General features: G+C 40.2%; 1 protein-coding gene across 2 annotated transcripts in view; it reads right to left on the minus strand.

Moving 5' to 3' along the window:
- The window catches only part of MICU2 (mitochondrial calcium uptake 2), an 82,361-nt gene that overhangs the window by 45,979 nt on the left and 13,649 nt on the right, over positions 1-22,733 (minus strand). For both annotated transcript variants that reach the window (XM_019936894.3, XM_019936893.3), the window contains exon 2: positions 7,652-7,796. In XM_019936894.3, coding sequence (XP_019792453.2) covers positions 7,652-7,796 — 145 coding nt within the window. The remainder of the gene's footprint in view (positions 1-7,651; positions 7,797-22,733) is intronic.

Raw genomic sequence — 22,733 nt, forward strand, 5'->3', positions numbered from 1 at the left:
CTGTAATTTGGGATTTCAAAACTGGGGCAATTCTAAGTAATGGACATGGGAGGTGAATGATAAGAACGAAGGTCACTAAAATTGAGAACTAAGTACTGTAAGGCTAACGACATTTAGTAGAAAACAGCATCAAAGCTTGGAATTCAGTAGAAAAGAACTTAAATAAGGGAAGATGGTGTTTTAGCTAGATAACCTAATTCTGAAAGGAGCACGTTTTTATGGTTTTCTGAGTGTGCAATAAGGGATTAGGGTGACACTGATCTCCCCCAAACCTAACAAATAATAAAGGAGAACAAAGAGCCAGCATCCACCTGAAAGAGGCGTGGGGAGAGGGTTCAAATAAGCCCCATCATAAATAAAGTATATTATTTGTAAGAAGTCCAGGAAGATAAATACCAGGTAAAAATGAGTTTAGGAGCTAATACATTTCAGACTGCTTTATTTCTTTCTGTTTACACATGAGGATCACGGGTCACTGGGGTGCCTCCCTTTTTTCTTGTTTTGCTGTTCATCATGATCCGTAGGAATGCAACCAAGATTCTTCGTCTTCTTATCCATGATGAAAAATGAAGAGGAAGGACATCATATGCATAAAGGATGTATTATTCAGCCTTCAAAATCACTCAATTCTTCATTTAGCTAAATGCCTTCTGATAGAGTTTAACCGCATTCCAATGAATAATGAAATGGAAACATTATAAGAACCTAAATTGGTTGAATCAAGGGTTGCATCAAAACAACAACAATGAAAGAAAGAAAAAGCCATGTAAACTCTGAACTTCATTAGAAGAACCTGGGTCTATGGCTAAAACAAAGTAGAGCGAAGTAAAACTTCGATTCAATTGAAAGAACATAAAATGGGAGAAAATTCTTTTTTTTTTTTGGTGGGGGGGCTGTGCTGCACGGCTTGTGGGATCTCAGTTCCCCAATCAGGGATTGAACCTGGGCCACGGCAGTGAAAGCCCGGAATCCTAACCACTAGGTCACCAGGGAACTCCCAGGAAAATTCTTGAAAGAACATAAAACGGGGGAAATTCTTCGACGACACTGAGCACAAGACTAAATAGCTCCTGTTACATGAGGAAGAAAATACAAATGTTTGTGAGAGAAAGTCAAAGGAGTGAACCACTGAGTCAGGTAAAGAGAAAACAGACATTAACACATACTGTTTACAAGTATATGATACGTTAATATTCTGCTAATCAAGCTTTTACAACCTCCACTTGAAACCCTAAATGAAAAAATTAGAATAAATTACAATATAGGTCACAGCACAGACATTTCTGATAAACAAGAACTGTTTGCCTATTAAGTATTTCTAAAAAATTCTTTCATTATCCTTTGTTTTCTTTCATAATATCATCCTCTCTGTTTTGTACCTTTCAGATAAAAATTTTTAGAAAAAGCAATCTATACCTGTCATTTTCATTTCTTTCTAATTCTTTCTTTCACTGTCCAGCACTCTCTTGACACCGATCTACCAAAGGTCCTGGTGACCCATGCTGATGACCAAATCCAACAGCCTCTCCCCAATTCCCATCCTACTGGATCTTTCTGGACACCACACTACTGACCAAACACTTCCTGCTCCCATGACACTGCACTCTCATCCGTGGCCAATGGTCTTATTTAAAAAATCTCTGTAACTGGCTCTTCTTGCTTCACTAACCTTCTAAATGTAGATTTCTTTAAGACTGTTTTTTTTTTTTTTTTGCGGTACACGGGCCTCTCACTGTTGTGGCCTCTCCCGTTGCGGAGCACAGGCTCCGGACGCACAGGCTCAGCGGCCATGGCTCATGGGCCCAGACGCTCCGCGGCACGTGGGATCTTCCCGGACCGGGGCACGAACCCGCGTCCCCTGCATCGGCAGGCGGACTCTCAACCACTGCGCCACCAGGGAAGCCCCTAAGACATATTTTTAACTTTTTCTTTTTAATGCAAATAATAAATATTTGTTGCTGATGAATTAGAAAATTACAAGACAAAAAGAAAATACAAAAACTGGTAATTCCAAAAGTAAGAGTGAACTACTAGCAATGTGGCAAATATCCTTGCAGACTATGTTACTTACACACATATATAAACAAGGAAAAATGGGATCTCACTCTTCATATGCTTTTAGAAAGTTGCCTAACTGACAGACTTGAAGGGAAAAAAGACAGTTCGACAATAATAGATTTCAATACTCTACTTTCAACAATGGACAGAACCGCCACAGAGAAGATCAGTAAAGAACTAGAGAATGCGAACAACACTATAAACCAGCATGCTGAAACTTACGGAACACAGTAAAAAGTAGGAAATGTGAATGTATCCAAACAAGTATGGAGTGTGAATCAGTAACCAAAACCTTCCCAACGGGGCTCCCCTGGCGGCGCAGTGGTTGAGAGTCCGCCTGCCGATGCAGGGGACATGGGTTCGAGCCCTGGTCTGGGACGATCCCACATGCCGCATAGCAACTGGGCCCGTGCGCCACAATTACTGAGCCTGCGCGTCTGGAGCCTGTGCTCTGCAACAAGAGAGGCCGCGATAGTGAGAGGCCCGCGCACCGCGATGAAGAGTGGCCCCCGCTTGCCGCAACTAGAGAAAGCCCTCGCACAGAAACGAAGACCCAACACCGCCATAAATAATAAAATAAATAAATAAAAATGTTAAGTGGAAAAACAGTATAAAAATTGGTCTAAAAAAAAAAGAAGCATCTGACAAAATCTAACACCCTTTCATGGTAAAAACACCCAATAAACTAGGAATAGAAGAGACCTTCCTTAACATTATAAAGGGCACACATATGTAATATGAGAGCTAACATCATACTCAGTGATGAAGACTGAAAGCTTTAACAGAAACATTAGGAACAAGAAAAGGATGCTGCTTTTGCCACTTCTATTTAACATGTGACTAGAACTTCTAGCCAGAGTAATTAGGCAGGAAAAAGAAATAAAAAGCTTCCAAATAGGAAAGGAACAAGTCCAGTTAAATCTGCTCATAGAAAACATGATCTCATTATGCAGGAAATCTTAAGAAATTCACAAAAAACTGTTAGAACTAATGAGTGAATTTATCAAAGTTACAGCATACAAAATCAACACACATAAATCAGTTGTATTTCTATATACTAGCAATGAGTAATCCCATAATGAAATTAAGAAAACAATTCCATTTGCAATAGCATCACAAAGAATTAAATATTGGGGAATAAATTTAACCAAAGAGGTGTAAAACTTACACAGTAAAAGCTATAAAACTTGATGGAAGAATTAAAGATTTAGATACATGGAAAGACATCTTGTGTTAATGGAGTGGAAGACCTAATATTGTTAGGATGACAGTACTACAAAAAGCAATCTTTCTATTCATTGCAATCCCTATCACAATTCCAATGGTGCTTTTTTTTTTTTAACAGTACGTGGGCCTCTCACTGTTGTGGCCTCTCCCGTTGTGGAGCACAGGCTCCAGATGCGCAGGCTCAGCAGCCATGGCTCACGGGCCCAGCCACTCCACAGCATGTGGGATCTTCCCAGACCGGGGCACGAACCCGTGTCCCCTGCATTGGCAGGCAGACTCTCAACCACTGCACCACCAGGGAAGCCCCAGAAAAGGCCATCCTAAAATTCATATGGAATTTCAAGAGACCTTGAATAGCTAAAAGAATCTTGAAAAAGAACAAAGTTGGAGGATTCAGACTTCTTGATTTCAAACCCTAATACAAAGCTACAGTAATCAGGCCTGTGTGGTACTAGCAAAGGATACACATACAGAACAACAAAACAGAATTGAGAGTTTGGAAATAAACCTATACATTTATACTCAGTTGGATATTGACAAGGAAGCCAGGAAAATTCAATGGGGGAAACAACACTCTTTCCAACAAATGAATAATCAGATCATTAGATAATAGATAAAAATAATTAGATAATAAATAATAAACAGATAGAGAGCCACATGCAAAAGAATGAAGTTGCACCCTTTTACTTTACACCACTTACAAAAATTAACTTAAAATGGATCAAAGACCTAACCTCAATAGTTAAAACTATAAAACGGGCAAATCTTTATGACTTTGTATTTGGTAATATTTTCTCAACTATGACACTAAAAATATAGTCAACAAAAGTAAAACAAATACATATGACTTCATCAAAATTAACTTTTGTGTATCAAAGGACACTATGAAGAGAGTGAAATGATAATCCACAGAATCAGAGAAAAATGGAATTTGCCCATTTCATCTAAGTTATTTGCATACAGTTGTTCATTGTATTCCTTTATGATCCTTTATGATCTAAGTTATTTGCACACAATTGTGTTCCTTTATGATCTTTTAGGATCCTTATGATTCCTTTATGATCCTTTATGTATTCCTTTATGATCCTTTTGACTTCTGTTAAGGTTGTTAGTAATGCTCCCTCTTTCACCATTTTCTAATAGTTTTGAGTTTTCTCTTTTTTTTTCCTGGGTCAATTTAGCTAAAGTTTTTTCAACTTTTGACACCTCTTTTCAAAGAAACAGCTTTTAGTTTCATTGATTTTCCTCTACTTTTTCTAGCCTCTATTTTCTTTATCTATCATCTTTGTTATTTCCTTTCTTTTGCTTGCTTTAGGTTTAGTTTGCTCTTCTTTCTCCAGTGCCTTAAGATGACAGGTTAGGTTACTGCTTTGAGACCTTTTTCTTTATTAATACAGGTATTTACGGTTGTAAACTGTCCTCTAAGCACTCTTTTAGCTGCATTCTATAACTTTTGATGTATTATGTCTTCATTTTCATTCATCTCAAAGTATTTTCTTTTTCTTTCTTTTTTAAGAAATTCAAATATAGTTGATTTACAATGTTGTGTTAGTTTCAGGTGCACAGCAAAGTGATTCAGTTATACATATATACATCTGTTCTTTTTCAGATTCTTTTCCCTTATAGGTTAATACAAAATATTGAGTATAGTTCCCTGTGCTGTAAAGTAGATCCCTGTTGGTTATTTATTTTATATATAGTAGTGTGTATATGTTAATCTAAAACTCCTAATTTATCCCTCCCCTCCATTTTCCCCTCTGGTAAAGTTTGTTTTCTATGTCTGTGGGTCTATTTCTGTTTTGTACGTAAGTTCATTTGTATTTTTTTCTTTGGTTCCATCTATAAGTGGTATCATATGATACTTGTCTTTGTCTGGCTTACTTCACTTAGTATAATCTCTAGGTCCATCCATGTTGCTGCAAATGGCATTATTTCCTTCTTTTTTATGGCTAAGGTTCCACTGTATATATAGACCACATCTTTATTCATTCATCTGTGGATGGACACTTGGGTTGCTGCCATGTCTCGGCTGTTGTATATAGTGCTGCTATGAACATTGGAGTGCATGTATCTTTTTGAATTAGAGTTTTCTCCAGATGTATGCCCAGAATTGCTGGAATTGCTGGATCATATGGTAACTCTATTTTCAGTTTTCTGAGGAACCTCCCTACTGTTCTCCATAGTGGCTGCACCAATTTACATTCCTACCAACAGTGCCAAAGGGTTCCCTTTTCTCCACACCCTCTCCAGCATTTACTGTTTGTAGATTTTTTTTTTTTTGTGGTACATGGGCCTCTCACTGTTGTGGCCTCTCCCGTTGTGGAACACAGGCTCCAGACGCACAGGCTCAGCCGCCATGGCTCATGGGCCTAGCCGCTCTGCGGCATGTGGGATCTTCCCGGACTGGGGCACGAACCCATGTCCCCTGCATTGGCAGGCGGACTCTCAACCACTGCGCCACCAGGGAAGCCCTGTTTGTAGATTTTTTGATGATGGCCATTCTGACTGGTGTGAGGTGATACCTCATTGTAGTTTTGATTTGCATTTCTCTAATGATTAGTGATGTTGAGCATCTTTTCATGTGTTTGTTGGCAATCTGTATATCTTCTTTGGAGAAATGTCTATTTAGATCTTCTGCCCATTTTTTGATTGGGTTGTTTGCTTTTGATATTGAGCTGCATGAGCTGCTTGTGTATTTTGGAGATTAATTCCTTGTCAGTCATATTGTTTGCAAATATTTTCTCTCATTCTGTAGGTTGTCTTTTTGTTTTGTTTATGGTTTCCTTTGCTGTGCAAAAGCTATTAAGTTTAATTATGTCCCATTTGTTTATTTTTATTTCCATTACTCTAGGAGACAAATCCAAAAAGATATTGCTGTGATTTATGTCAAAGGGTGTTCTGCCTACATTTTCCTCTAGGAATTTCATAGTATCAATCCCACATTTAGGCCTTTTGAGTTTATTTTTGTATTCATCCTGCTTGGTATCCATTTTGAGTTTATTTTTGTATTAATCCTGCTTGGTATTCTGTGAGTTTCTTGAATCTGTGGTTTGGTGTTTGTTAATAATTTTGGAAAATTCTCAGCTGTTAATACTACAAATATTTCTTCTGTTCTTTCTTCTCTTTCTGGTATTGCCATTATGGGCATGTTACACTTTTTGAATTATACCACAGTTCCTGAATATTGTTTTTTCCAGTCTTTTTTCTTTTCAGTTTGGGAAGTTTTGACTGACATACCTTCAAGATCACCAATTATTTTCTGGGCCCAGAGGATTATTCTGATGAGACCATCAAAGGCATTCTTCATCTCTGTTACAGAGGTTTTTATTTCTAACATTTCCTTTTGACTCTAAGAGTTCCCCTATCTCGGTTTACATTACCCATCTGTTATTATATGTTGTGAACTCTTCCTTTTAGAGTCCTCAGTATATTATAGTTATTCAGAATTCCTGGTCTGACAATTCCAAAATATCTGCTATATTTGAATCAGGTTCTGATGTTTGCTTTTGCCTCTTCAGATGACGCTTTTTGCTGTTTAGCATACCACTTGATTTTACTGTTGAGAGCCAGATATGATGTGCTGGGTAAACATTACTGCAGTAAATAGGCCTTTGGTGTGAGGTTCTATGTTTACTTGGCTACCATTAGGCTACCATTCTTATTAGTCATCCATTTTATCCACATCAGTGTATACATGTCAATCTCAATCACCCAGTTCATCCCACCACCACCCCACCCCCTGTGTGACCCTCCTAATTGCTCTAACCTAGTTTCTTTTTCTTGCCCAATTTAAAACATCAACACCACCAAAATGTAACATCTTGCATGAATTAGTTACCCTATTAAGAACTTATTTAGTGACATTTAAAAACTTACCTATTTTTTCCCTCTCTTTAGGATACTTTTTTTTTTTTTTTTTTTGCGGTACGCGGGCCTCTCACTGCTGTGGCCTCTCCCGTTGTGGAGCACAGGCTGCGGACGCGCAGGCTCAGCGTCCATGGCTCGTGGGCCCAGCTGCTCTGCGGCATGTGGGATCTTCCCGGACCGGGGCACGAACCCGTGTCCCCTGCATCGGCAGGCGGACTCTCAACCACTGCGCCACCAGGGAAGCCCTTTTCCTCTTTTTAGAAAAACCCACATACAAAGCAACTATTTCTTAGATAAATAAATAAATAAATAAATAAATAAATAAATAAATAAATGTTTAGTCTCACAAGGGTTGAAAGTCTAAATAATTAAGTAAACGCATGGTACAAAGAATGATGATAATTAAGATGAAGAAAAGCTGTTACCAATTCTATAAAACAGAGGTTTTTCAGCCCTAATATTTGATTTTTTTAACTTAAAAAATAAAAACACAACTTACGTTCGATTTGGTCAAACATTACTGAGAAGAGGAAGTCCCGTGGTGTCATGTAATACTCTCCCCCGTGTTCCAGTGAGGAAAACTGCATGAAGCGCTGTTTACGAGGAGAGGGTTTCCCTTTCATCTCTCCAGAGTCCACACTTTTCTAAAAGAAAAAGAAATTGCAATTTCAGATTTTTTTCAGTATCATTCCCCAACTTAGCTACTTCTACAATAATCTTTAAAGAGTAATTTTAGTGTTTAGGTATAACAACCTCCAAACTTTGAAGTCATTTACTGAACAGATATTTACTGAGTGCACAGGCACTGAAAACAGAGCAGTGAGGAGGCTAACCTGAGGAACCTGCATTCCCAAACAGGAGAATGACAATTAACGAATAAATGTATAAAATAATATAAGACACTAAGAAGTGCCATGAAGAGATATAAAGCAGGATAAGAAAGTGATTAGTAACATTTCGGGGCTTCCCTGCTGGCGCAGTGGTTAAGAATCCGCCTGCCAATGCAGGGGACACGGGTTCGAGTCCTGGTCCAGGAAGATCCCACATGCCGCGGAGCAACTAAGCCCGTGCACCACAACTACTGAACCTGCGCTCCAGAGCCCTCGAGCCACAACTACAGAGCCCGTGTGCCACAACTACTGAAGCCCGCACGCCTAGGTACCGTGCTCCACAACAAGAGAAGCCACTGCAATGAGAAGCCCGTGCACTGCAACGAAGAGTAGCCTCCACTCGCCGCAACTAGAGAAAGCCCGCGCACAGCAACGAAGACCCAACAGAGGCAAAAATAAATAAATAAATTTTTTAAAAAAGTAATATTTCAATGGGATGGACAAGGAGAGTCTTTCCGAACAGGTGACATTCAACGAGACTAAATGAGGCAGGCCTTGTGGGCTTGGGCTCTGGAGGGAGAGCATTCCAAGGAGGAGGTAAAGAAAGAATACAGACCATGGGACAGGAACAAGCGTGGTGTGCTCAAGGGTGGTATGGCGGAAGAGAAGCTCAGGGAGACAGGACGGCAGCAGATCATGTAAAGATGAAGTACATCCATTCTGATCAGTGGCCCTGATTTTAGGAATATATTGACATCATGGGTGCACAGTGCTAAGAGAAGAAGAATGGCTAAGATACTGTTACTGTCAGAGTCTGTACCTTAGACAATGGGACCTGGGCCTTGACCCAAATGCTGATAGAGACGATACTGAAATATTTATTGCTAACCTTTCAAGGAGCACTTACTATGTGCTAGGCACTGTACTAGTTAAGTACCCTCCGTGGACTATTTAGTTAATCCTCACAGTAACTGAACAGTAGATACTACAGTAGATATGAAAACTGTAAAGTAAATGCAGAGCCAGGATAAAAAACCAGGTGTGTCTGACTCAAAAGTGTTTCAATCTCTTAACTACCACAACTATCCTCCTACCCATGGCTAGGCACTGTGCCCTAGGCAGCCTGGAAGAAGACGACATACCAGTCAGCACACGGGCCAAGGTCAAAATAGGAACCTTGACTCAGAACGTGTCATCTGTGAAATCCAAGAGCACACTGGCACTCGGGACCGCTTTCCTGAAGGTAACAAGCTAAATCAGACCACGACATCCTTCCTGGACACATCGCTTCCTTTCCATGCTGACACACAAGTCATGTTCAGTAAGTGCTGAGTGGAGCTGAAATGGGGAAAAACGGCAATTCCGGTTGCTTAAACCTCCAAATTCAAAGCCGTCAACAGCTCCTTTTAGCTGATCTCAGTCCTCTAACCAGTATTAATTCTCTCTCCCCAGTTTGACAACTGGCTTCCTTGAGTGCCTACCAGAATACTGGCCGTATACAGAACACTCAATAATACTGCACTGAGAGTGCCCTGTCTTCTCCAGATCTTGCCTCTTCATGTCTTTCTTTTTCTTTCCCCTTAAATTACTACTATAAAAATAACTCAAGGGGCATGTCTTAATTATATGAGTCCATACTCTTATCTCAGTCATCAGAAAATTGAATTTTATTAATATTTTCTGAACATTTTATACATGAAGTAGATAAATTATCATTTGATATATTATCAAATGGATAGTATTTGTAGGAAAACAGTGGTAAACAAGACAAACAGTAATTCCTACTAGAATGTACTAAGTGCCTTGGCAGTGAATTTACAGAAAGTATACAGATGGGATAGGGAAGGGAGAGGGGTAAGAGTCTTCTCAGTAAATGTCACAGCACTGGCAAAGTCCTAGATACAAGAGTAATACAGTGTATTGAAGAGCTAAAGAAGTTAAACACGGATATATACATTATTAGCTTAAAAAATATTTGTGTTTATTATACTAATGTTAATATATAGTCTATTAGATTTTAAAAGGTAAATAATCTATATAGAAATAGGTATATGAATTTCCAAATCTTTAAATAAATGTTGGTTCTTAAAAAAAAAAATTATTTATTTATTGGCCATGCCACACGGCATCTGGGATCTTAGTTCCCCCACCAGGGATTGAACCCGTGTCCTCTGCAGTGGAAGTGCGGAGTCTTAACCACTGGACCGCCAGGGAAGTCCCAATGCTGGCTCTTTTATATTATCTTGTATCTAAGTTGTTCATGACTAGTTAAAAAAATATCTTTTACCAACCACTTAATCCCTTTTATGCAAACAAACATATTCTTCTTTCTAAACTTCAACCAACTAAAAGGGGCCAATTACTCATTTATCCTCCTCAAGTGCTCTCATAACAGGATGGATCGTTATTCTGTCTCTTTTGGTTTTCATGCTGTCCTCTATCTTGTGGCAATCTTCCTCTTTCCTGGTCCTAATCTATACTGAAAATGACCAACAAGTAAAAACACAAACCTCCCACTCTCTTGCAGCAAGACATGAAAACTATTCCTCCATCTCATGGTTACCATGTTCTATACACTTGTATGCGTCTATAACTTGCATAAGCGTAACATTTCTGAAGATTCTTGAGAAGAGTCAATTATTCTGGGAAGTGTCATTTTATTTTTATTTTAAAACTATTTTTAAACCCTTTACTGAATTTGTTACAATATTGCTTCTGTTTTATGTTTTGGTTATTTGGCTGCAAGGCATGTGGGATCTTAGCTCCCCGACCAGGGACTGAACCCGCACCCCTTGAAATGGAAGGTGAAGTCCCAACCACTGGGCCACCAGGGAGGCCCCCTGGGCAGTGCCATTTTAGATAATGGTTGATTGGGTTGCCATCCCTTCCGATTTGGTTAAATATCCTCCCCAATGAACAAGAAAAGGTAGAAACTAAAGCTCCCTTCCCTGGGTTGATTTCTGAACTTGAAACTGCCATATGAATTGTAGACCATGAATTTAGAAGGTCACTTACAAGCAAATGACCTCCACATTTGCCCACCACCATGATTCTCTACCAGTAGGCGATGTGGCATAAAACTATCTAACGACCCCCTACCAACATCCTTACAACTCAACCTGGTGTCATACCTTTAATTTCTGCTACTTCATAGTATAAATAAACCTATTCTACTACCCCCAAATCCTGCAACTCCCTTTGCCAGCACTAGCAATGTCTCTCCTTTTTCTAATCTTTTCCACCACCTCTCACACTGCTTACTGAGGACACAGCTATCAGTTGGAGGCCATCACCTGTGTAGATACTAATCCCACCATTTCCCTTATGCAATATATAGTGGAAGCCTCCAAGTCACCACCTCTTACTACTAGAGTCTTTCCCTTCATCCTAACTTCTACCCGCCGACCTCCCAAGTAAATACGTAATCAAGCATCTACTAGTGTGAGGGCACTCTAGGAAGAGACAGGACACATACTAATCAAAAGGGCAACAGTACAGTAATAAACACTAACAATAGAGCTAATGTGAATTAAACACATGCAAGGTAGGGTGCTAAAATCTTTACATACATGGTCCCACTCAATCTTCACAATGACCCCAATAGGAGACTTCATTTTATCAGCCTCATTTTACAAAAGAAGAAACCAAAGCTTGTCAAGGTTAACCAGCTTGCCTGGGTTAACATGGCAAGTCAGCGGATAGCATAGAGGCAATATGACAACCTCAGCTCAACCACTATCCTATGCCCGCTCCTCTAAGGATTACATAAACTAGGAAAATAGAGAAATCAGTGTGGGTAATGACAGCTGAGAAAGTTTTCATAAAAAGAGTGGGATTTAAGTTAGGCTCTAGAGAATAACAAAGAATAGAACTAGAATTAGCCATCCTTAAGACCTGGGCTAAGAGTTGTCCATTTCCTAAATGACATGTATTGTTTCCCTTATTCAATAAAATTTAAAATAAGTAGGATGTTATGAACACGTTTCTTCGCTACAGCAAAATTTACGCAGAGGAAAGAAGAGTATTGTTCTGAAATTTCCAGAGCCTTTCTAATTCCAAGTTGACGAACCTACAAATCAATTTTCTTTAAGTCCCCTTTGTCATACAGCAGTTGAATTTTAAAGGACCACAAATTGATGTGTATCATATATTTATGCTTACTTCGCAGAATTTGGAAGATCAATTTGGCATTTTGAATCTTTTATCTATAAAGTTTATTCTTGTCATACTTCACATGTACGATCACTATGATCAAAGCTCCGATGGATGGATTTAACATCAAGAATTAACAATGTCTGTCTGCCCCCAACCCTTCCATCCTCTCCCCTGGTGCTCTCCTGCTCACGTGAGCATGCTCTCTCTGCCCACATCCTCCTGTCTCTCCCCTCCTTCCCGCGCACGTTTCAGGTGGCTTTTTTCTGTTGCTGCTGTTTGCGTATTCCTTGAACTGACCATGTGGTTTTGGGCACTCATTCTTCTCTCTCGTTTCCCCTGTCTCTCTCTCACAGATATGTGTACATGTGGCGTATCTGTGGTCAGTTGTGCTTGGTAAACTGAGTTTGAGTTTGGTTAAGTGCAGGTAGAGGATCAGTGTGGATGCGGAGGATGGGGAGGAATAACCAATTCTGTCTGAGACAACACAAGGGCAGATGCCCAGCTTAGTGCCGTTAGTACTGCTCCATACCAGGCGGTGAAGAAGTTCACAAATTCATCTTCAAACATTTAAGAACCTGTTATGTGTCACTGTTCTGCAGATATACAGATGGACACTGTGAGGTCTCGGCCTTTAAGGAGCTCACAAAAGGGAATGCTGGAGAGCAAACAAACAATTCAGAGCACTGGCTCCAAGGTCAAACTACCCTGGATGCAAATTCCAGTTCTGTCACTCACTAGGTATGTGACCTAGGACCAATTATCAGCTGACTCACGAACAGTGAGGAAACAGGAATCAAGCTGCCTGGACTTAAATCCCAGCTCTGTCACTTGGCCAAGTTCGTACTGTGACTTCTCCCTAACTAATCTGTAAAATGAAGAAGACAGTAGTATCTACTTAAAGGGTCTTTTATAAACCGTGTGGTTCAATGAAATAATACACATACTATGTGCTCTGGAAGGTTAGCCATTACTATCATGATCGTCGTAATTCAAACAAATGCTCTAACAGAAATATGTAAAAAATTGTAGGAGAAGGCAGAGAGAGGACCAATTAACTGCCTTGTTAATTGGAAGACTTAACAAAGGCATGCCAGGCCAGGAGAAATGGGACCTGGGCTGCAAACGGTGAGGAGTCGCCAAGACCGGGAGCAACAGTAGAGCAAAGCGCGCTACAGCCAGTCCTGAGGTCTGGGCAGCAGGTCCAGGGGGCAGAGAGTCTCTGGGGGACGCGACCAAAATGGACAGAAGGGGAGAAGGGCAGACACAGTGCACCAGGAAGACCGTCTTGGATGTGGGCATTTTCTTTTAATTCACACAAGAGCCAGCGTAGACGGAAGACACTGGAAGGTACACGGCTGATGCTGCAGGATATCTCATACCATGATTCAGCACTTAGTCTATACATCCATCCAATACGCTTGGCTTTTCAGTCTCAAAATCCCAGCATATTAGAAACATTACATTACAAATGCTAGAGTCAAGTATACTAGTGGCAGAAGGGAGATCTTACAGCCTGAAAGTGAGACGGGAGAGAAAAATTAAACAAGCCAGACCTGGCCACAATAGTCTGGATCAATCTATGTCATGATGACCAACAAACAGCCACTAGGTCTATTTATGTGATGATGGTCTTCAGTCACTTAGAAATTGCTAATTATGTAGGGAACATTTTGTTAAAAATGTGTAATGTAGCTTAACTGTTTTTAATGTAAATCTTGTATTAAAAAAAGATGTTTTATTACTTACGAGGGTAATTTTAGTTGTCTGGAAGATTCACTTACAGGGCATAACTCATACCCCACCGACGCTGTATAAACTCAGCATTACTCTCTAATCTACTATATATATCCAAAGCACTTTGTAGAATGTATGTTACATAAAAATACCAGGGCCACGCTTATATAAACTGAAAATGATTAGAACTGTGAGTAAAAGCACAGTGTCTTTCAGAAAAATACAAGTAGACATAGTTCGGGCTCGTCATAAACACTATTACATGTCATATAAAATTAGACCACAGGATACAAATCTTTTCATCTTCCAACACTGTTAACAGTCACTTTTAAAAAAACTTACTACGAGTATATTCTTAGTCATGATGAGCTCTCACTTACAGGAAAAGCATCTATACAAATAGCCATTCAGTATGCTGACACCTAGGTTTCAGGATGTCAGGAGAAATCTGAATGTCATCTCCTAGGGCTAAATCAATTCCTTTCAAACATAAAAGGTATCATAAGGCAAACCATAATTTTAAGTAGTTGATATAGGATATAAATAAACGTTGCTATGCACGTCTAAAAATCTGTTAAATTCCAGGAGCCGTTTCAAGGGTATGGTGAGAATACCAGCACTGGAGGAACTCGGAACCTCCAGCTTTTATTTTTAAAAAATTTTAAAAAATATTTATTTATTTATTTAGGCTGCATCGGGTCTCAGTTACAGCACGCGGGATCTTCACTGCAGCACGTGGGATCTTTAGTTGCGGCATGTGGGATTGTTTTTTTTAGTTGCAGAATGCGGACTCTTGGTTGCGGCATGCATGTGGGATCTCGCTCCCCAACCAGGAGTTGAACACAGGCCCCGGCATTGGGAGTGTGGAGTCTTACCCACTGGACTACCAGAGAAGTCCCGGAACCTCCAGCTTTTATAGGCTCTGCTACAAAAAACAAGTTTTCTTTTTCCCTTTGGATTTTTGGTTTTCACTCTCAATCTATACGATTATCCACTTGCAAATAAAATTTGGGAAGGTCCTTTCTCTATGCTAAAAAAAGAAAAAGGTATAATGTACCTTCCTGAGTTAACTCTTAATACAATCAAAGGGTCATTAAAAACAACAAAAACAACAAAAAAAACAGAACCATAAATTGATGAGAAAGCAGTAAGTAAAACTTCTTAAAATCTCCGTCCCAAAACCTGACAAAGAACCAGAATGAAAACCAGAAAATAAGGACAGCCATGCTGATGCTAGCTCCTACCTCCCACTCTAAGCTGTTCTAGAAAGATCTTCTACTGATAGATACTGATAATGCTGACCCACCTGCACGACAGTACTAGGAATGAAAACTAGTTTCCTCCCCCAGAGTGTGATGAACGAGAGGATGAGATTCTGGAATCCCTTGCGGATGGGGCAGCCGGGTCTGGGTGTGTGCACTGCACGCCTCTGGGGGCCCCCTCACACTGGGATCGCAGACAGCTGAGGAGCAGATGGCAGGAAGGTGCACTGTGGAAGGTGACTTCCTCTAACCTGCAGGGGTAACGCTGTCACTGAGAGCTCCCAAGTGCAGGGATGTGCAGGCTGGTGAGGACCGTGGGGAGTCCCCCCGGAAACCCCTGTCACTCGCTGCTGTCACTAGAGACCCAGCACATGCCTCTTTCCCCTCCTGCGTCCTGTCAAAGGAGGGCTGGCATCAGCAGAGGATGCCGGGCACGGCTGGGCAGAGGAAAATACTGCGTCCACAGCCACGCTGACCAAAAAGCCAGCAACTATGTCCGAGGGCACTTCTCTAAAGGGGCAGGCACCCCAAACAGGGGGAATCGCAAAGGCCACCCCTGGGGATGCGCTAACCCCCAGCGTGGCAGGAAGGCAGAACGCCCAGAGGAGAGCCAGGACATACCTCGCTCCTCCTCCAGTCCCGCAGGCAGCAGACTGACCCACAGTCCATGGAAGCTATGAACATCCTGCTCTGCAGCTAATGTTCTGATGTGAAGGTAAAGAGTGCTCAGTTCAAGATGGAAAGGGCCAAGCTTATACACTCACACTGTCCTTGGCAAATAACGTATCTGGCTAGACCCATCTGTTTAAAACCTGATGTTGGGCCTGTCCAAATTCTCTGGGAAAATGCAGAGCAATAGGAAACAACAATGAAAATCAAATTCTGAAAGAAAGCAGAAAAAAATCACAGAAAACAAAAGACGTGATCGATGCACTTTAAACATCCGAGAGCAAAGATAAGATGCAAGATGACAGAGGCCTCTGAAAGGGAGCCAGCCCAGCCGCACAAGAGGAGTAGACACGAAAGATGCCAGTATGAAACGAGAAGCTCTAACAAACAGGAAAGACTAGAACCAACACTGCAGAAAATACACAAACTACGGATAGGAAAAAAAAAAACACATAGAAGGCAGAAGAAAAGCACAGAGAAAAGCATTTAGGGAAAAGAATATCCACATGTGTGGCAGACACCAAGGATTCAACATGAAAACTGCTGTACTTCAGGAAGACAGAGAACAAATCAGCAACAGATTTGCTCAAACACAGGGTGGGAAAACCTCACTGAAACCCTCAAAGACCTGAATTTACTACCCCATCTGCCACTGCCCTATGTGAATACACTCAGGTTTGAATAATCCTAGAAGACCTCGGGGGAGATTGGTCAGTTTTAGTTCTTTCAGAAAACCTAAATAAGGCAGACGTTAGAAAATCTAAGTAAGGTTAGAACTATGATGCCCTTATTGCTGGATTCAACCTCTTAAAAGCGGTTGTCAGAGAAGATAGTACAAAAAAATGACACAGTAAATGATTAAGCAAGATGTAGTTCTAAGATAATGCTTAAAAGACACACATCACCCTTGTATACTAAGTGAGGAAATGAAAGCAGTGTGAGGGGGTAACACTCTCAAGCTATTCAACCCGAAAGGCTGGGGAGAATTTTTTTTGCCCCTCTTCACTCCAACTTATTTATTGCAGTGCAGGAGAACTATTCCAGTAGGAATGGACTAAACGGTACCAATCTTAATGTTTACCTGAAGGAGATATCCTAAGTTACTTGGACTCAACCCTGTCGGCCTCAGGAAGAAGAGGAGCCTATGGAATGTGCTTGTGGAGATCAAAGCACTGCTGAGGGTCTGCTGGGGGCTCTGCCCCTAAACCTCCCGGGACTGGGTGGAAAGTGATGGGAGCGGGGATGAGTCCGTCCCAGTACCACTAGATTTGCTTCTCAAACCTGCATCTAAAGCTAAATGTATGGGAGAGGAGGGGCAGAATCAAAGCTGGGACTGGAGCTATCCTCAACATGTGAGAACCGTCCACATGGTTCTGGTTAAATGTAAAATGCTCCATGGCTTTCAAGGATTACTTGTAATGCAGTAAAAAATGTGACAAAGGAATTAAGAGCAATGAGTGATATGAACTAGATAAAAGAGATCTTTGAAAGCTGATGACTTCTGTGAAAACATTTCACTAGTTTATTGCCTTTAAAGCAACAGGTGCTTCACCATTCTGTCTCTACTTTTTATCCATGAAGTGACAAATTGGAAAAAGTGTTCTGTTCTTTGTTGAACATTCTTTGGTCTCTACATTTCTCATGAAAAAAAGTGGGAAAAGAAAAGCCCTTCCTTACAATGCTTTCAGTATGTCCAACAGATACACATTGCATCAGGCAAAGTGTAGTAAAACCTATTCATTTGCGGTTTTTATTTTGGAATTTGCAGTAATCTGGATAAAATGTAATTGTTTTGTTGTCTTTGAACTTTCTGTGGTGTAATTAAAGAATATCTTTTCTTCTTAAAGAAAACTTCACAACTGGAAATTTTCAGTCATTAGACAGAACTTTTCCATTTCACTCTGAATCAGGGAGTTTTTATTGTACATGAAACAAAATACTACCAGAGTAAATTAGAACTATTCACTGCATAAGCTATGCTTCACGATAAATTCTACAAAATGACAGAGTATTAGTGAGGGAGACAAAAGTCATTCCTGGGAAAACTGGGAGCAACTAAGTAAAGCTTCTCCTGAGAAATGATGGAGTCGCTTTAGCCTACTGCCCTACTCGCAAGGGAAATACTACTCTGTGAACTGCTCCTACAACCATTCAGTATCAACTTATTTAATAAATATTACATGTCTCCTACGACCAAGCACTGTATAAAGTGACACATGAACAGACACCCCCTTTCTAGTGGGGGGAGGCCTAACAAAAGTGGGTGAATGCTAGACAGAAGTATGAAAGGAGCACTAAGCACTTAGCAAACGTGAAAGTCCCACAGTGATAAATTCCAATCTCTGATAGTTACTTTTCCAATATTACTTATCAACCATGACATTCTGACTTCTTTCTTTTCAAAATGAGAGATATGTACACGTACCACAATGTTCATAGAAGCACTATTCACAACAGTCAAGACATGGGAGCAACCCAAGTGTCCATCGACAGATGGATGGATAAAGAAGATGTGGTATGTATACACAAAGGAATATTATTCAGCCATAAAAAAGAATGAAATAATGCCATTTGCAGCAACATGGATGGACCTAGAGATTATCATACTAAGTGAAGTAAGCCAGACAGAGACAGACAAATATCATATGACACCATTTATATGTGGAATCTTAAAAAACAAATGAACTTGTTTACAAAACAGAAACAGGGACTTCCCTGGTGGTGCAGTGGTTAGGAATCCACCTGCCAATGCGGCGGACACAGATTTGAGCCCTGGTCCGGGAAGATCCCACATGCTGCAGAGCAACTAAGCCCGTATGCCACAACTATTGAGCCCGCATGCCACAACTACTGAAGCCTGCGTGCCTAAAGCCCGTGCACCGCAACAAGAGAAGCCACCGTAATGAGAAGCCCGTGCACCGCAAGGAAGAGCAGCCCCTGCTCACTGCAACTAGAGAAAGCCCGCGTGCAGCAATGAAGAGCCAGTGCAGCCAAAAATAAATAAAAAACAAAACAAACAACAACAAAAAAAAACAGACTCACAGACATAGAAAACGAACCTATGGTTACAAAAGTGGAAAGGGGGCAGGGATAAATTAGGAGTATGGGATTAACAGATACACACCACTATATATAAAATAGATAAACAACAAGGGTTTACTGTATAGCACAGGGAACTAAAAAAGAAAAAGACACAGAGATGCACCGAACTAATATTTTTCATTATTATATAATTAAATTTAAATAGAAGACTCCTAACAGGTCTGGTATCAGCAAATTTATCTCGGTTGTGATCTCTCTTCTTCAGGCAACTGAGAAGTACAGCAGAGCCTAACAAGGAGCCTTTTGTGATATAAGCTACGATCTAAATTTCAGGACCCTTACAAACCCATGCAAAAAAGTCTCCTCAAAACTGAGAACTTCAAGTATGCCTGGGGAAAGTGCTGCTATCAAAGGGCTGAGTCATAAACAGAGACTACCATGAGGGTTAACAACATTTAGGATATTATATCCTACAACACACACAGTGTGGAGCGAAGAGGGGATGGATTAAAGGACCCCTTCTCGCCTTTCTCCCATCCCTCCACAGGCAACAGCTGCAGTCTGTAGCTGTATGTATTTTATAGTTTAGGATTCCAGAAGGAAAGTGATTCATCCATACGGTATTTTGCATTGCTTTCCCCCCATGCTCCCACATTCTCCATGATCCGCTCAGGCTTCCATACCCCCAGTCCCCAGCAAAAGACTGTCCCTGCTACATGCTTCCTCGGTTTACAGGAAGCACAGAGTGAGGATGGCTTTCTAAAGCTTGTGGCTGAATACTGACGGCAGTTTGCCTCTCTACCACCAAGTCCCTTAAGCCCTACACCCTAACCCTACACAAAATTTGGTCAAAGACTGGAATTAGTTAAAAAACAACAAGAACAAAAAACCCCAAACAGCAACACGTTGCTTGCATACAAATTTTATCCCAAAAATAGAACACATTTTTTGAAAACCTTCGGATAAATGGGAAAATAATGAAAGCTTGAAGGGGCAGATATGCAATTTCCTATTAAAAACAAAAATTACATTTCTATTTTAAAATTCCATTGATACTATTATTTTTATGAATTGGTCTTGTACTAAACAAATACGGTACTAATTTTAAATGTCAACCTTAGTTTTGGTCTTTGCTAACATAATTTTCCTGAAACTGACTGGGTTTGCTGGTGTGTCCTTAGCTTCAGTTTTCGCCTTGCTACCTCTGATGAGCTTTAATAAACCTCTGCTGCACATCTTTCCAGAAGACAGATTAAATAACCACTAACCGCTTCTGATGGTAATTAAACCTCACGAAGCTAAGCGTGTGATAGTTAGCTGCTTCTGGCCCTTTCATTTGTTATGGTTCCGGTACTCCCTCCTCTAAGAGCCCTCCCCCAGTGCCCATTCTGGGTTAGGGTGTCCTAGAGCGAGTGTACAGGACTCAGTAAATGCTTATCAAAGCCCTGGTGACTGCACTGCATCTGTCTGCCCCCGGCATGCCTTCCTTTGGTTAATATGTTAAATGGTTAAAAAAGTGTGCCAGGAATGAGTGAATCTTTATGAATGGGAACCAATTCCAAACTTGAAGTGTGATATTAAAAAAATAACAATTTAAAAATAGATTTCAGTCCTTGAATCAATACGCGAAAGGGTTTTGTGCTTATGTATTTTAAACCCTATTAATAATTTATTAAAATATCTTTAGGTAGCTAGGTATGTACAAGTGCACCCAAGTGTGCACACAATTATTTCCTCTTATTACAACCACAAATTACTGCATACTGTTAATTACTTTAGATTTTAAAAATGCCTTCATAACAGGAGCACAGAGGCAAAGCTGTGGACAGGGGGTGGCAGTGTTAACTGTACCAGAAGGATATTGCTTATTTTGCGCCTGTTGCACAAGCCATGGAATCTCAGAAACAGATGCTCTGAAACTGCGCTGCACCAGCTGCTGCGCACTTTGTCCGTAAATCTGAATGATCTGATGGATTTCAGGCCTTATATCATGTTTGGCTTGGGTTGTAATGGATCTTTTCAGCTTCCGCTTGGAGTTTGTGGACATAACAATACAATATGTCTAAGATAAAAGTTTTGATTAAAATGTATTTGTAGCAAATGAGCAGGGGATGAGCTGAACATTTTACCAAGCATTGACAAAACACATAAAGATACTACTTTTACAAAAAAGGTACTAAGATGCATGTCATTTCTGTTGATGTTTATAAATTAAATCACCAGTAAATAAAGTAATACATAGATTACATGATACAAAAAGGAGAGTAACGCACATATATGATTACACATTTTGGCAAATTAATTTACTATTCAATAAAGCTCTGCTTTGTGTCTGTAAACCATGAACATAGGACAAACTGTTTAAGACCTGGCAAGGACTTGCCAGAATCTCCCTCTTTGCTTTCACCTGATTCTTTGGACATATTTCATGCTCGTAAGACATCCATGCTCTCATTTAGTAATTTCTGAAGATACTTTAACAGTGAAGATTTTAAAAGATTCCATAATAGAATCTGCTATATAATGGCTGAAAAACCAAACAGACTGTTTGCTTGTTTGTTTGTTTAAGGTAGCACCTAACATAACTAAAGTAAACAACCGCTAAATAAACAAGCTGAAGAGAATCCCCCCTTTCCCACTTCTACTGCCAGCACTGCTAGCGTTCAGCCCCTTTTCCCTTCAACTTCACCACCCTTCTCTGCCTTTAACGACAGGTGGTATCCAACGAGGATACACGAGTTTCCACATCTAGCCTTCACGTACAGGGCAAAAGCAGGATAAAACTGTGCCAGTGGATCACATACTAAGTGAGCAGAATTGTTAGCATTTGCCCAAGGCAACAGTGAGGCCTGTACCAAATACGAAGTTTTTGGGTGCATGCTTCAGAAAAATCCTTATCTTGACCCTTAAGAATTTTAGAATCTTATATGAGAAACAAAACCACTGAAAACTTATAGTTTACGGTAAGTTGTTACATACACATTTAAGGGTTGGCATGGACAGAACGAGCACTTGGGTAATCTTTCCCTTTTAAAATTTATTTGGTGGTGAATTTACTCCTGTGCTCTTTATAATCAAGAGAATAATCCTAGTTAAATCTTAACTAGGATTAGGGAAGAAAGGGAAAAAGAAGGAACAGATACTTGTAGGCTAAAATAGAGCCTGAAGTTCTGAAATGATTCAGGCAACCCTAATCTCCAAACTTGAACTGCTAGTGAAGTCCCAAAGAGTTACTCTGAATATCTAAAGACTCGGATGAACTTTGTCACCTTGTTTAGTGTGAAATTCGTTTCTAAATATTCATGGCTGTTGTTTAGATACTCTTTTAACTTATAATAAAAAAACTTCATATAGTTATATTAGTACCAATATTAAAACTGTTACTATGAAATCATCGTTTAGGCTCTGAGTTCCTGCATGACCCACCTCACTCGCATGCTAGAGGGTAAAGAGAATAAACCTGAAGACACTTTCTTGGATAATGGACCTTTATGATTTAAAGGAGAGGGATATGGTAATAGACCAAGGCATCTGTGACACTTACAAAGGTGTAAACAGGATAAGCTAGTACAACAGGGCTAACAGAAGGCACACTGGGCTAGAAAAGAGAATGTACAGTCAGAACAGAAGTACTGGTAAAAGGGAAGAGTAAATACCATAAAGTAAAGGTAAATATTGTAAATTATCTGATCTGAGGGTAATATCCAAAACCGAAGAGTAACGCAGTGACAGGATCAAAACAGTTTACTTGAAAATAATTTTAGATATAACACCTGAAACATTTTGCAATGTAAAGAAGGACAAATATTAAGAACCTAGAAGGGACAAGAATATAACCTAAAAATTTAGAGCAGAGCCTCATAACCCCACACTACAATGCTTCCTGGTG

This window comes from Tursiops truncatus, chromosome 18, assembly GCF_011762595.2.
Source record: "Tursiops truncatus isolate mTurTru1 chromosome 18, mTurTru1.mat.Y, whole genome shotgun sequence".
NCBI lineage: Eukaryota > Metazoa > Chordata > Mammalia > Artiodactyla > Delphinidae > Tursiops > Tursiops truncatus.